The sequence below is a fragment of the Anomalospiza imberbis genome, chromosome 5 (genome assembly GCF_031753505.1).
Source record: "Anomalospiza imberbis isolate Cuckoo-Finch-1a 21T00152 chromosome 5, ASM3175350v1, whole genome shotgun sequence".
NCBI classification, from domain to species: domain Eukaryota; kingdom Metazoa; phylum Chordata; class Aves; order Passeriformes; family Viduidae; genus Anomalospiza; species Anomalospiza imberbis.
The window spans coordinates 6,537,983-6,553,990 of NC_089685.1; the positions used below are offsets into that span (position 1 = coordinate 6,537,983).

At 46.1% G+C, this 16,008-nt stretch overlaps 1 protein-coding gene across 1 annotated transcript; it reads right to left on the bottom strand.

The window, feature by feature from the left end:
- Positions 1–1,946: 1,946 nt before the first annotated feature.
- PHYH (phytanoyl-CoA 2-hydroxylase) lies at positions 1,947–10,240 on the bottom strand. The gene is made up of 9 exons (XM_068189502.1): positions 10,092–10,240; positions 7,853–7,908; positions 7,622–7,732; positions 7,365–7,530; positions 6,689–6,770; positions 5,546–5,727; positions 4,628–4,777; positions 3,485–3,616; positions 1,947–2,248 (listed from the first exon to the last, which is right to left on the bottom strand). Exons 1-9 carry the CDS (start codon positions 10,176–10,178, stop codon positions 2,195–2,197), a joined length of 1,020 nt encoding a protein of 339 aa, XP_068045603.1. The 5' UTR covers positions 10,179–10,240; the 3' UTR covers positions 1,947–2,194.
- Positions 10,241–16,008: the final 5,768 nt, after the last annotated feature.

The following is a 16,008-nucleotide window of genomic DNA, read 5'->3' on the forward strand; positions in this document are numbered from 1 at the left end:
AAAACACACTATTACCAAAATAACTTTAAATATTTTGCTTTTAATTTGATTCAATTCAAGCAACGTTTCTAATAGGGTAAGTGCTGCTTCACTAAAATACACAGCAACCCAGGCATTTCAACAGCTGCTGCATTTCCCTGTCTCTTGAAGCTCTGCGCAACATTGGAAGTTTATTTCTGAAAGGTATTATTGCTACAGAGGAGGTATCCAGCAACACCACACATCCATTCTGGGAGAATCCAGCTTCATCCAACTGTGCTCTGCCCAGCAGAACGAGCACAGCCTGCCCCAGAGGGCGGTTACCCAACACGGCGTGGGAAGGAATGAGGACACAAGTCTCTCATCAGGTGGGACAGCTGCTGAGTTTAGATGATCTCTGAGGTCATTGATGGGTTTGTTCTTCTGAAAGTGGCAATTTTAAGCTGAAATCCATAGGCAGAGGTGCATAAATTTTTAAAAACAACTGCAAACTTCTTCCTTTTCTTCTCTTTCCTAGCTATAGTAAGAGAAACTCTGTCTTGAAACTGGGAATGTGACACCTGTAGCTCTTCCCTGTGGTCACAGCTCCCTCTGCAGTCAACCCAGCTCCGCCAGTGACACCAGACAGGGAAGTCTCTCCATCAATCCTGTGCTGTGAACCAGACAGAATACACCAAGTTCTCATGAAAATCCCATGGAAAGGACTCAGCAAAGTCACCAGAGGGATCTCCAACTCACTGAAAATCACCCACCTGGGCCCACGCTCTCCACAGGAGCTGATCAGTGCCAGGGTTATAGAGGGCATGGGGAACCAGGAGACCTAAAATCACCCACTGAGCCCAGCTGGGGGTCTGTCCTAAGTGACCACTCATCAGACTTCTTGGTGTTGTGGTCAAACCAGAGGCTGCTGAGAGGTTATGTCTGGTTCAGGTGGGAACCACAGCACAGACACCTCACTCCAGCACCACGGGTGGAGGATCAATACTTAACTGTGCTCAAACCTCATCTTCTTTAAAAAACAAACAAACAAGGGAACCTAGATATGCTGCACGAAGATGAAGAATCACAAAACGAGGCAGAAGGTGTCACAAGAGCCCATCATTGCAGCCTTTGGTTCTTTTTTGGGTGGACTGGGAGGGAGTGGAAACAAGCTGAGCGTTGATGCTTTGCACTGGGGCGTTCAACAACATCCCCAGCACCAGTTTCTGAGCAGCAGTAATGACACAACACAGCCCTGAACCTCAAGTGCAGGTTTGCTCTGATTTAATTCTTTATTTCAAAAAATAGATTCTGAAAGCAAAAGAATCTTTCAGAAAGCAAGGAAAAACACTTTCAAAGGCAAGAGGATCATTTCAGTGTGCATCACTCCACCCAGCCAGCACTGCGTCCCAGGGAGCATCGAAACACTTCCTCAACCTGGCGGCAGCAGAAGGCTCCTTATTCCCAGACCTGCCAGACTCAAAGGATTCCCTCACTTCACACAGCCTTGGATCAGTTGTGCAAGGCCAGTGGGAGGCTGCTTTGTTGGCCCAGTAGCTCCCAACACTGTCAGACTCCTATGTCACCTGTGCCAGAGCTGCCTGGTCAGGTATGATGCCATGCCAAGCCATGCTTGAGGAGCTCTACCAGCAATCATACTCATGCCCATAAATCCCATTTTTCTCTGTGAGTGGTTGCTGCTTTCTCTTTAGCCACTTCCTTACACCACTGATTTTGCTGGTACTGACACCCACATCTTCATCAGCTACACTAGTAACTCCCCATGTCACTGAGGGCTTGTCTGAAACTTTTTTTTTTCTTTTTTTTTTTTGTCACAGGAAAGGAAGTTGGAAATACTGAAAATTCTTGCATAAAATCTTATGTTGGTATAGCATCATTCTAAAGGTGTGTCATGTTAAAAACTTTTAAGAAACAAGAATGAAAACACCAAGAAAATCAAGGTGTTCTTTTAAGAATTTGATTCTTCGATTGTCTAAGGTACCTGCAGCAAATCTATTTTTCTAGGTTAGGTTTCCTTTGACATACATCAGCTGTCCAAGCTCAGTGCAATTATTATGAATTAGCATAGAACGATTTTGCAGTGCAGCATTTGGCTAAGTTACCATTACAGAGGTCAACAAAGGGAATTCTGCCTGCCCTGGCAGGGTCTGTGTTCTTCCCTCAGAGAAGCTCATTCTCAGGCCCACGTTTTCCATCCTGCTCTTCACAGGATCTTCTACAGGTTGATTCTTTCCCCTTGCACAAGCCGTGCTCGAAAGTTCCATATATCCTTCAAAACAAAAATGAGACAAAGGAAAAGCACCTTGAGGGCTGGTCACAGAAAAGAAGTGACCAGGATTCCAGTTTACAGAGATGGAAGTAGAGGATTACTTAGTTCTTATCATCTTGTGAAGGTGAAATAAGACCTGGGCACTCCTCTGGGAGAAAACTCCAACTCTGGCTAAAAAAACTCCTTAAAGCTACATGTGAATACAGAGACTTCTCTGGGGTTTGTAAGAACAATCTCATTTCCACTCGGGAGAAGGAGAGAGCCTCACTACACATCCCTTCGGATTTCACTAATAACCCCAGGAACTGAAAGCCAAGCAAGCTGTGTCTTTACAGACATGAAAGATCAGCTTGCAAAACACAGCTGGGCACCTCACCACACCCAGGCACACTGGGGGGAAATGTGCAGAACGACACAAAAATGCCAAGGGTGATAAAGAAAGTTCCCCCCCCCCCTCCAGAAAGCCCCAAATATTGTAAAACATGTAAATTTTAAAAGAAAATTGCTGCTTTTACGTCTGGACTTTACTGCCTTGATACTGGCTTTCCACATGCTTAGGACCTGCTGCAGATTAAGATATTCAGAATATTTTCACCCCAGTAACAAGGTTTATTTTTCTTTCAGTGGCTGGATCCCTGAAGCATTTACATTTGCTTTCTATTTCACTCAATGGTCTCAGTTATTCAGCAAGAGTCCATTAGTCCCTTTTTCTTTTTTTTTTTTGAGGTAGATGTATATCACTGCTGTCAAACCTGCTGTAGCCTTGAATATAAACAACTGATGTGGCATTATATTTAAGCAAAAAAAATCCATTTGTTATTGTGATCAGATGTGGTTACTTGTTTTAAAAGGAAAATCCACCTACTATTAGAGGGGGAATTGTAAGAACTGTGGACATAAAAACTGGACAAGCACTGAATTTATTCCAACTTATAGTTTTGAATTCAGGGCAAATGACCACATTTTTTTATTTACAAGTAGAGCTTCAGAAGGAACTTCTGGAGATCAATGGATGTGAAGGGGCTTCCAGTGAACAAGGTATTATGAGGAAAAAGGCCCCAAAAAAGCCTGCCAGTCATCCTCTGAACATCAGGTCTTTTATCCTGCCAAGCACCTCTGCCTGCTAGAGCCTGATCTGCCAACTAGGCACAGCAAAGAGCACCAGTGTGCCACACGAGAGACTTGGGAAAGGGAACTGACCTGGTTTGTAACAAAGGGCACTGAGCCAAGTCTCACCTTGAGCTCCACAGAAGTTGCATTGTATTTCTTGCAAACCATTTCCTGCAGCTCCTTCTCCAGGTGCTCCTGAGTTGTGTTCTTGACATCAATGTAGTGACAGTCTGAGCTGGCGAAGTGGCAGCTGATGCTCTGTGTGAGGGAAGTGGGTGTCACTCACTGTCACATCGACTACAAACAACTGCTGGAAAAAAACCTCGCGCATTCCAGATTGTGGACACATCACTCCTTCCGTACAGATCATGTCAGAAAATTCCTTCCTCCTTTCCAAGTGCTCTGGAGAGTGTCCCCTTGGAGAAATACTCCTGCTGCTGACCTCCTTCTCTTGCTCTTCTTCCTTCCCTTCTCCCCCTCACTCCCTCAGCATGAGCTGTACTACTTGATCTCAGAATATCAGCAGCTGGAGTGGAAAAAGGGAGAGTCAGGGCTGGGGCAGACCTCTGTGTTCTGAAAGGGCTCTTAGTTCCTGCACCCAGAGGCTCACAACCCATTTGTTTTGAATCCACCAACAAACTGCCACAGGGGCTGAAAGAAGAGGCCACACAATAGGCAAACCAAAATAAAAACAGCAGCCCGTGCTGCAGTGCCTGGATGAATCCCTTCTTGGACAGGACCAGGCCTACAAAGGAGGGCACTTTTTCCTGTTTCAGTTAAATCATCATGCATGTCAACAAATCTTTTATAGAAAAATGGGTTGTGCAGTCATATAAATAAATATTATTTACTGAATGACGGACACTCCTGTTATCCAGAGATGGGATACCAAGAAGACAGGGAAAAAAGATTAGGTAAAGTCCTGATATCTGGGACAGCTGAAAGGGAACTTTCAGAAAAGCAATTACAGCCAGACAGGCTTTAATTTAAACGCAGATTCAACATCTAATTTCTACTCCTGTTCTGTTTTTCTCAAGCAGCTGCACAGCATGCTCTTCTTACAGAAGAGAGATGTTTAAAAATAAAATAATAAATAAACAAGAGACTGCTGAAGTACATTACTAAGATGAAAACTCTTTAAAACATTCATCCACATATTCATGAACTGAGAAAGGATTCAAAGGGGGTGGGGGATAAAAATAGAGGGATAGTTGCATAATTAAAAAAAAAACAAGAATACAAAAGCTGTATCAAGAGATGTTTTCCTACCTTTCGAAAACCTGATGTCCTGTTTATCCCAGAGCCATGAATGAGCAGGGGATGGAAGAACACTGTGTCTCCCTTCTCCATGACAAGGTGAACCTTGGGAATCTTCTCATCCTCATCAAGCAGCCCATGGAAAAGTTTGTTGGTTTTACCCTAGGAAAGAAAAAGGCTGAACTGAAATCACTCAGCTAGAATTAGAGGAAGTGCTGATTCTCAGAGCACAGCAGGGACAGCTATGAATCTGCTTTCCCCTGGAAAGAGTATTCCATATGTCAAGCTAGAAGTCTGACTATTGCTTACTAGTCCTTCTACCTCAAGCCTGACACACAGAAAAATGCTACTTTCTGTATTTTCTGCAGCTGGATTTGGACAAAGACATTCTCAGCTGGAGAGAACAGAGAAGAGCACTGGGGAAACCCCACAAGGGTGGACTGATGCCACTGCTGGAGTCCAGCCTTCTGCTCCTGGTATAACCATCACCAATGACAGTCCAGGCCAGGAAACACACACTCTTAAGAGGAAGATACCACTTGGTATTTTATTCCATCCAGCTGTTTACTGTCAAGACTTCTCCTCTTTGGGACAGTACACATGCTACCAGGCAGGAACAGGAGGAGACAGAGCCCTCAGACTTGGCAGGGGCAGTGGAAAACGCTGGCATGTGTTTATACTGTCATGCCACAACGTGCTGGACATTTTCCAGGTGAAGGTGGGAACAGAGGCAAAGTCTACCTACATCACATGGAGTGAGGCCACCCAAGAACCTCTCCCAAATCAATGTCAATATTTGCATAAACAGAAAAAAGAACTCACTGGAAACCTCAGCTTTGACCTGCACATCCTCCCCCTACAGTGAATCCTTCCCAGCCAAAATACATCCCCTTCCTGCATGCCCTTCCCAAGCCCTCCGTGACCCTCTACCTCCCACTCTGGATAACCATGAGGCTTCAGGGCTGTCTTGTGTGTCCCTGGCTGCACGACCAGGCAGCCGTTGTCCTGGTGAGCCCTCTCCATGGCGGTCCAGGCGCACACGATGCGGGACGCCGGCCGGAACGGGAAATAGTGCAGGTCCTGATGCATGGGGTGCAGAAAGGTCTGTTTGTCTGCAACACAGGTTCAGAAACCTTCAGTCTCATCAAACGTGACACAGCCTTTTCCTTCCTGTTAAACCACTGTGGCTCATCCTAAGGAGCTGCTGCTTCCCTCTGGAGTCACTCAGTGTACTCAGTGCCTGCTCCAGCCCAGCCATGGAAGCCAAGCAGGTGAGCTGCCATCCCAGCCCAAAATGGACCACGGTGGTGGCTCTTGGGTCACACGGTGAAAGCCAGGAGGCTGCTTATCTCTGTGACCCCTCGGAAGTTTCCTTTTGCTGGCCTTCACCACCACCACCACCACACATTTTCATCACTCATTTTGGCTGCCCTCCAGTTTGGAGAACTTTAACCAGCACAGAGTTCCACAAACCTCCTCAGCACAAAGAGCTTCCAACAGCTGTGCTGTCTGCAGGCACTGGATGTACTGCTGTGATGCAAGCAAAATCAACCCTGTCTGTGCTGCACCCTGCTCATGTTTATTTAGCTTTCTCTTTAAAAGAAGGGGAAAAAAATCTCAATTTATGGGCTGCAGCCTCCACAGAGAGTCTCTGCCCTAGAGGCTCTCTTCCATGAAGTCTAAACATAAATAAATATTCTTGAAGTTTTGCTTGTTATTCTTTTCCCCCCATGGAAATGGAAACAGCATCCACACCAGAAGAGCCTTTTATATATAATTTATATACTTACTTTGCCATTGATTTTGCTCCTTAAATAGATACAGTTAGGACATTTCTACTTGCCTCATTTGCCATACTATTTAGACTTTGTGCAGCCTCAAAAACTCTCCTGTGTTTTCTCATGTTGTCTCATTAAACCAAGGTAAAAAGAAAACAAACTATCACCAAAATGGCTTTGTAAATTTTCAGTGTTATTTGGGTTTAATTTTTTACAGCTTTTCTAAAATACTAAGTTCAATTCTGGCATACACACAACAGTTCATCCATTTTCCTCTAATCCAAGTTTTCCTTACCAGAATCTGGAAGTTTATTTATCAGCATGGTGTGCATTGCCATGATGTTTGGCCCAGTGAAGCACTCAACATATTTGAGGATCTACAAGGAAGAAAACATTAGGAAAAAAAATCAGAAACAGGAAAAACAAGAGGAAATATTGCTGAGGAAGCACTGGGAGATGGATTTTTGGCTGAGGACAAGGGTACAGGAGGAGGAGGTCAGGGAGGATGGAGGAATGCAGGACAGGAGGCAGGATCTGGCTTGGCACACAAATGGGAATGGGGGGAGGAGGCCAAGAGGGAAGAGGGTGCTGCCGGTTGCTGAGAGGGGTGGAAAAGATGGGGAGGGTACTCCCACAGAGCTATATGTGCCACATGAATATTGGCTGCAAGGCTGGACCTGCCCAGGGACAGATGTTTGCCTGGATAAAACACATTCAGAACACGTGGCTGATCTGTCCCTCTAGCCTGGCACAGTTTGGCCTATCACATTCCTGACTGGCTCCACACCAGGGGCAGAGCAGCACTGCTTTAAGTCTTCTGCCCCAACCTCCATCCCTCCCCTGTTCACGCAGAACACTCTTAAAAGCTGACCTGATCTTCCTTCCTCACTTGTGTGTTTAGGGGAGTGACCTGCAGGGTCAGATACCTCCGTTCAGACTCTTCCACCACCACCACCCTTTCTTTGTGTTACCTCTGGCAGAGTGCAGTATCTGAACAGCTCTTCATCTTCCTGGAAGTCCTGCACTTTATTAACCACATTTTCAGACTGACCAAACTGGGATCTCAGGGACTCATCTTTCATAATCATAATTCCTGGTGGCTTCACTTCTCTTCTACAGATCCTTGTGAACTCCTTCCTGCAAGAAGGAGGGAACGTCCTTGTTGGAAGAACTCAACAATCTCCAGCTTCCCTGAGCTCCCCCAGCCCGTCAGGCAAGTGCCTCGAACCTGAAGCGCTCAATGTCCTCATCAGAAATGAGGTTCTTGATGAGCAGGTACCCGTTGTCTTCATAGAACTGCCTCTGCTCTGTGGTCAGCAGATCGTTGTCCAGGGTGTAGCTGGGACACAGAGGGACACATTAACCATGTCTAGTGACCAACACGTGTGCCTGGGGGAAGAAAGAGCTGAGCTCTGAAGGCTGTTTTGCTTTCATCTCTACCAGGGAAGATGGAGCTTACCAAAACCTCCCTGCATGAGGAACAACACTGACTTGGGCTGAAGTAGGAATGCTTATCTGGGGTGAGAATTAAGGAATATACAACCAAACAAAAGATTAGAACATTATCTACAGGAAAGAGTCCTTGATCCTACAGTGCTGTTCATCTTAGAGGCAGGTGCTGCGCTGGACACTCAATCAATGCTTCTATAATAAAAAATTATAATACAAAATATTCTATAAATGAAAATAATCTAAAACAATAAAGCAATAGGAGTAAACCTGAGGTTTCACGTTCTCCTACAGTGTTGCAAACCCTCACCATCTCTCCAGTTACTGCAGAGATCAGGTCCCTTCCAAATGACAGGGATAGCAGGAAGAAAGAAGAGCTTTAGGCTTGTCCTCCACTTCTAGTAATTTCAACAGGTTTTAAAAAAGCATTTGTTTTCTCTTATGCAGAGACACATTCTCATCAACAGGGCAATTACACCCCACTTGCTAAAAAAGCCTCACAAGAGCTTTATGCATGGTATTGAAGAGTCATCCATAATAAAAATGAGCATTTTCATGCTGATCTTTTGGTCTGCACACGCATGTTTGCTTCAGGGTTTTATGAAAACCACTGACTTTCCTCTACTGCTCATAAAACCATTAATGCTTTGGGAATGAGAAATTCCCAAATCACACCGGTTGTGTCGGTGGTCCCCACACCAGGAAGCTTAAACATTATCGTGTCAAGAGTCACATATAGTGGGAGAAGAACAACACGTGCAAAAATGTTTGGCAAAAATGATGAGCCAGAGGGAGGAAAAGGTGCTGGGAACTGGATGGAAGACAGAGAGAACATGGGCAGACCAGCTGGCAACTGTCACAGCAGGTCCCAGAGCAAGGAATCCCCCAGCTGAGGACACCAGTGCTCCACACACCACAATTCAGGCCTAATTTCAGTCAATATGGGACTCCTGATCATTCAGGCCCCTAAATGTCCACAGATAGCTGACAGAGACGCAGGCACTGGCTAAATCCCAGCATGGGGCCCTCCTCAGCACCTCAGTCTCCCTGAATGGGGGGGGACAGCAGACAAGTCCACCCAGTCCGGGACTCCATTTCAGCACCTTCCTCCAGGGCTCTGCACTGCCTCTTCCTCTCACTGGTTTTGTTCTTGACACTTTGCAACATTCAGAGGACAAGTCTGGGTTGCTTGGACAACTAAAACCACGAGGTGCAGAAATTAAAACCAGTGAAGTAATGTACCACTTGATGTGTCAAATAAATCTATTCCTATCAGTCTGTCATTTACTTTATGCACACACCTTTCTCGCTCCAGCCCAGCTTAATTACCTTTTTGTCCAAAGCTATTTGCATCATCACCCAGATTTAAAAACAGGTTGTGCAGCACCTCTCCTTACTTCCTGTATCTTACATCCAGGGTGTTCTTCCTACAATTTATTCCTAATTTTGTGTTCCTACTTGTGTTATGTCAGTCTAAGTCAACAACTATCCATCTACCTTCATATTTTTAATCGATTTGAGGACTTCTACATCCTGTTTGATCCCATCCTCCTCTATGTATTATAATTCAGAGGTAACTTGTCAGCATTCTGCTCTGTGAAAAAGCTTTTTTTTTTAAAGCAAGACTTATGAGAGCAGCTTTAAAAATATTCTCAGCAAGCAGTCTCCACCTAACTTCTGGAACCACGGACATATCAACGTAAAAACTTATTTGTACCCAGGTTTCCTTTGCCTTATGTTGGCAGCCTCCAACATTTCCACCTCGGTTCCCGCTCACAAACCAAAACTTGATGTTTTTCCCGCTGCTGCTCTACCAGTCGAGTCTGTACCTTCCAACGGAATCTGTGACTTGCCGTGCAACTTCTAAGTCATGCGGAGTTGAATCTGGAGGAGGAGAATTCGCTGCAGGGAAGCCTCTGGCTCGGCGCTGGGGGGGCTGTGCCGAGATGCACATCCCGGCTCCCCACAGCCTGCGGGGCTGCAGCTCAGGGAGAGGCTTGGGGTGGGTACCGACCCCAAGATTCCAGTCGGGGCTGCCGCGGCAGCGCTGTCCTCGGCACCAGGACACAGGGCAGGACTCGCCCCGTGCGTCCCTCCCAGGCCGGTGTCCCTGTCGGACAAACCACGGGCCCGCAAGGGCGCGGGGAGCGAGGGGCAAAGCGCGCCGGGCTGGGCGAAGCGGAGCCCCGACCCACGGGGGGCCTCCGTGCGGCTGCCGCCCCTTCCCGATCCCACAGCAGGAAGGATACAGCAGCCGGGGCCGCTGCCGGCCGCGGGGAGAGGTGCCGCAGGATGGTGTCCAGCCGGGCCGCCGAGCGCCCCCCGAGCCGCTCCATGACGCCCGGGCGGCCTCAGCGCTGTCCCGGCCGGGGCGGAGCCGGGGCCGCCGCATGCTCAGAGCCCGAGCGGCCTCAGAGCCCCGGGTCAGCCGGGAGACGCGGGACGGCGGTGGGAAGGGCCTGAGGGAAGCCGGGGCGGGCCCGGCGCCCTCGGAGCCCGGATGGCGCCGGGCGGCGCGGTCCCGCGGGTGTGCGGGGCGGGAGGAGGCCGGGGCGGACCCAGCGCCCTCAGAGCGCCGGAGCCGCGGGCCGGCAGCACCCCGGGCGGAAAGCGGCTGAGGGACGCCGGGCCGGCCATGCGGAGAGCTTGGAATTTTCCGTGCGGACTTCTTGACGTTCGTCCTCCCGCTTCCCCTCGTTTTCCCATTCTCTGCCAGCAGTGAATTTCATCAGCCCCGTGTGGAGAGCAGCGCTTGGCACAACGCACACTTGAGGCCGGCATGGATCGATGCCTTATCTCCTGTGTCTAAGGAGACTGTCAGAGTTCGCCTCATCCCTCCGTGAAAACGTTTGGAGCGATTCTTGCAGCCCCACTGTGAAAACAGATCTCACAGCTGCCAGGTTGTCCATAAAACCCCCGCTCATGGGCAGTCCAGGCCCTGTTCCCAAAGAGGCTCCATCACAAGTCTCCTGTAGCTCCAGGCAGGCCCATGATGACAGGGTGTGCAGCAAAATTCTGCGTACAGCTGCTTTAGGAAGCTTAACTCCCATTCTGCAACGGGTTCTGCTGGCATCTGGGGTGACGTGGTGGTGGATCAAAAACTCAGCTGTCAACACACTAAGCTTCCTGTTAGTGATGCAGATGGACAGGAGCCAAGGCATGGGTAGGAAGGGCTCCTGTACATAACCTGTATCCTGGAAGCTGGTTCCCTTTAAAACTCAGTGGCAAAACTCCCAGTGATTTCAGTAACCTACAGCAGGTTTACTGCTCTGGTCTGTGGTGCATTTGTGTTTATGGCTCTTATGGTACGTTTGGTGGAGTTAATGCCCCTTCAGGGGCATAACAGAACAGGCTGTTCACAGAAGTGGGACAAACAAGATTGGGAAGCCAGGAAAAAAACCCTCTCTAAACAATTTTGTTTAGTCACAGAGGCAAGAGTACAGGCACTGTGAAGGTACAACAGCAGCAGCAGTGACAGCACCCTTCATTGCCAGCAAAATCAGACCTTTGACTCCTGAGCCATAGGAAAGCTCTTAGTCATAAGAAAACAGAAAGTTAAAAGTCCTTCAAATCAAACTAGTGAGGGGGAACAGAAAAAAAAAGCCACCAGAGTAATAGCTTTATAATTGAACTCCTAATTACAACTGCATTGAAAGGCCTATATATAATTTAGATCTATGCTGCAATTGCTTTCACAATCCAAACTGAATCAGGAATCTCAATAAATTTCATCTGTTTCAAAGTTTAGGTAAAAGCCCCATCAAAAAGATGAAGCAGAATAATACTACACATGCCTGTTGTGGCGTGGACCTGTTTGCAATGTAGATATTTCTTCCACAGGTATGTGTTTGACAACATCTTATGCAAAGGTGTCTTTCATACCTGTAAAAAGTGAACAAGAAATAGGGATTTGGCTGTACTGATTTAGGAGAACTAAGATGCTTTTATGTATACATAATACACTCTTACATAAATATATAGAGAATCACAGAACATCCTGAGTTTGAAAGGACCCACAAGAACCATCAGGCCCAGCACAAGACAAGCCCAAGAATCCCACCCTGTGCCTGAGAATGTTGTCCAAAGGCTTCTTGAATTCTGTCAGCCTTGGTGCTGTGACCACTTCCCTGGGGAGCCTGTCCCAGTACCCAGCCATCCTCTGGATGAAGAATCCTTTCCTAATATATGCATTTTTAATCAAGAAGAGCCTCAAAACCCCTAATACCTCTGTGGATTAAATATCATTATTCCTTTTACATACAACCTCTCTGGCTATCTCTGCCAGTGACTCCCGTGTCACCGGGCTGCCCTGTTGTATTCTATCACACACCAAAGGATTCAGGACACCTCGCCCACCTTGGCAGGAGCAGCGGGTGGCTGAGGTCATTGCCCTGTATTTGTACCCTCCTGCTGATGGATCGAACTTTTGACACAACAAAAGATCGATCTCCGCCACTGCGGGCACCACACAGTGACACGGGGGCTGCTTGCGGTGTAGCCACAATCCCTAGAATTAGAAGTGTGCGGACACCTAAAAAAACCCCTATCCTTTGCACCTAAACAGTTCAGAGTGAATAATTTTCAAACCCATTGATAAGCATCACTGAAATACAGGCTGAATCTCATGAACCCAGGAAAAGAAACAAGGGAGAAATTTTCTTTGTTAAGGAAACTGATGGTGGCATTAATCATTGTACTAAAATGGATGGCATTTAAGAGAGGCTGTGTCTTTGCAAAGTACTTTTACAGCCATGTCTGTCAGTTTCCTGAATTTTATAGAACATTTTTATACAGATGGTTTGCATTTGGCTTTTTGTTTTAATGTTTTCTGTTCATTAAATCACAAAACTAATAAAAACTAAACGATTGAGATTCCTCCAGCAGCACAGGAACATTCCTAATGCAGGAGTCTTATAATTTAATAAGCATCTCAATTGACTATTAAAATCCACATTATGATCAGAACTGTAATTCCAAAGATGAGTTCTTCTGAAAGCTTAATTTACTGTGGTGGCAAGTGGCAGCTGCTCCAACTCAGCAAAATTAGCTTTTTTAACTGAGATGCCAGGGAAAACAGATGTTGATGAGACAATAACAACAAAATCCACCACCAACACGCAGGTTCATTTCCCATCACCAGAGGAGTCAAGAAGGGCTTCTGTGGATGGTAGAAGGGAGAAGGAGGGAAAGGGAGATATGGATTAACCAGAGAACAAAATAAGGGGCATAGTGACAAAGGACATGGAAAGGATCAAGGGTCTCGATGACTTCTCTGCCTTGGGCTTTGCTTCAGTTCCTGGTCTCTGCTGAATTCCAAGCTTTGGGCAACCCTTACCCTAAGGAGCTACTGCCAGGCTTCTCTGCAGCTGTCCCAAACTTCTCAGCTGGGGTGCCCACCCATTCCTTATTGACACATCCCTTTGGAAATACCAGAGACAGCTGGATCCACCAGTGCTCTGAGCAGAGAGTGTAAGAACCCCAGCTGTGGTTGGCTCTTGTGGTGCCAGTCAACCTCAGCAGCCAGTGAGCCAGAAAGGAAAAGTCTCCCTCATGGACAGTTGCTCCTATTGATGTCCACAGCTCCCCAGAGGGATTCCATTTTCCCTCATGATCACCCAGCTGGGAAAAAACACCTACCAAAGGGCTGAACAAGAGGGCATTTTATTACCTTTCTGCTTTTTCAAGCACCAGTCCCAGGGGCTGCAATCACATCTCGTGGTCAGAATGCAGACATGAACTCAGGTGGCTCTTCCCAACTATTCACCTGACTTCCAGTGAAAAATCCGTGAAGCACTGAATATCAGCCACTGTGCCCACCCAACTCCCCTATGGTAACTCAGGTTTGCTGCCCTCTCACCACAGCAGTCACATTAACTTTCATTATCTCCTTATTAGAAAAGTTTAATCCTGAATTTATAGCAGAACATGAAATCAAAAAATACATAGCAAAAAGGACTGAAATATTCTGGCTTTATATATTGCCACAGATTTAAAGAATGTTGTTTTTCCCTGATGCAGGGGGAAAGCAAAGCGCTGAGGAAAACAACAGGCTGAAGAGCAACAACTGTTACAAACTTTCCAAAAATATATGTTACTTATCAAAAGTGTTGATTAGCCTAATAAATATTTCGATTATTAAATGCTTTCTTTTCAAAGAAAGATTTTTTTTCTCCACTCTTTTCATAACTTGGATGGAGTTTTACAAGCAGGAATGGGAGCTGGTGCATGCAGAGATTCCTGTGTATGAGAATGAAGTACATTATATTTGTATAAATGACTGGACGTGGCTACTAAAAACAGCTTTTCACTGTTGCTGTCTCACAGCTTTTTGACACCAGCATCCCCAAACCCCCTTCATTTATGAGGAATCTCGAAGTGTCTTGCTTAATGGTGAAGGATTTAGGACTTGCCAGTCCCTTACAATATATCCTCCTACAGCTCACTGGGATCTACCGTCTCTGATTTAGCAAAACAAATCATGAAACTTCGTCAACAAAAGTGATGCTCACAGAGGACTTCCCAAGTTATCACCCACTCAGCGGCGCACCAGGAAGTGCTTTGGGATGTAAATTCCAGCCATCAGGAAGCATTGGGAGAGAGGTTTTTAAATCGGCTCACCCGAGAGGTTTTCCTTGTAGCTGCTTTCAGCGGCCGCGACAGGAAATCTTCCTCCAAAAGTCCAGAGATAAGCAGCCTCCTTCAGACACCTTCCCTTGGAGATGGACCTTCTGCCATGCAGGGCAAGAGCAAGTGTTGATTTCACGCCTGGCTGATTATCACAAGGGGAAAAACCCTACAGCATCGACCGACAAGGACCTTCTTCTGCTGGAGGGGAATTGGCACACATCCAGTGCCAGTTTCAACCACAGCTGACCTTTCTGCATGCACTCCCATGCAGAAGAACTCAACTGTTCTGCACCCATTTGATCTACTTAGGTTTTTTTTTTTTTTTAATTAAAATAACCTATATAGATACAGCCTTGCCCAGGACCATAGAGAAAATGAACAGAACAAACATCACAGAACAGCAGGGAAAAAAAAAATAATTAAATGAGTATTTTTTGCACAACTAGTTTTTGATACTTTATTTTCAGAACTGTCATGAAAAACCTAACAGGTTTTGGCTTTTTTATTTCTCAAAGCAAAGTCAGCAAAACTTGGTTATTGCTTTGAGGTTTTGTGGTGAACCCACAACTCTCAGACTTCTTTTCCAGGAAACGGAGTGTGAGGGACAGTGTGGTTTAAGCTACTCACAAGGGGGGAATTAAAAAAAAAATTCTAGCTTTGCAAAAGGTGTCTGTTGAAAACACTGCTGAGTGGAAAAAAGACGAGGCAAGTTTTGCCAGAGATGCCATTATGAGGAGGACTGGAAATGTAAACCGTGCATGATGCACAAGATTCGATCTCACCCAGTAACTCGTTTCTTTATAGATGGAAGCCTTTGTAATTCTTGCTGCGGTAACAATTATCCGAGATTTTCTTCTTGCTGGTCTGAATATCAAGGAGCAAATTCCAGAACCTGGGAGAAGCTTCACGAGTGGGTTCAGGGCAGTTCAGGACAGCAGGGAGTGTCTGGGCAGTGCGGGGTCAGCAGTGAGGCTGCTGCAAGCGGCAGCTCCCTGTGCCAGCTGGGAAAACGAGCTCCAGCATCCATTCCACGGGCACGCCTCTTGCTGACAGCAGGCACAGGAGCACTTGCAGGGAAACAATTCAAAAGGTTGCAGACTTGGTGCTGGTAAGTAAAATAAACAAAATCAAGTGGATAATATACTTGGAGATAACCTACTTGCCCTCAGCTTTACTCGAGGTTACCGCTGGACATTACAGCTTGAAGAACTGATTCAAGGAGTGATCACAATTATCGATGTAATCACACATGCAATAAAATTTTTAAAAATTAGGATTTCTCCTCTTACTAGTGAATAATTCAGATAGGAATCAAAAAAGTTCATGCACTTATACAAGAGCAATAAAAAAAATTAAATATTTATTTTGAATAACAAGCTTAAGTTCAAGCTGCATTGTTGGCAATGTTGGTTTTAAACACAGATCACAAAAGCGTGCAGAAAATTGTATTTGAGCGAAGAACAAAATAATACTAAGTATTATACTAAACAGCTGCTGATTTTTAAAGAAACAAAAAAGGCTTGTAATCACTATACAAAA

What these genes read in the sequence shown, in the direction of transcription:
- PHYH (XM_068189502.1), bottom strand. Translation starts at nt 10,178, where the DNA reads ATGGAGCGGCTCGGGGGGCGCTCGGCGGCCCGGCTGGACACCATCCTG. An exon ending in GATACTGCACTCTGCCAGAG is followed by an intron (nt 6,771 to 7,364) that starts GTAACACAAAGA and finishes TCTTCCTTGTAG; the next exon opens with ATCCTCAAATATGTTGAGTG. An exon ending in ATGGTTATCCAGAGTGGGAG is followed by an intron (nt 4,778 to 5,545) that starts GTAGAGGGTCAC and finishes TTTCTTTCCTAG; the next exon opens with GGTAAAACCAACAAACTTTT.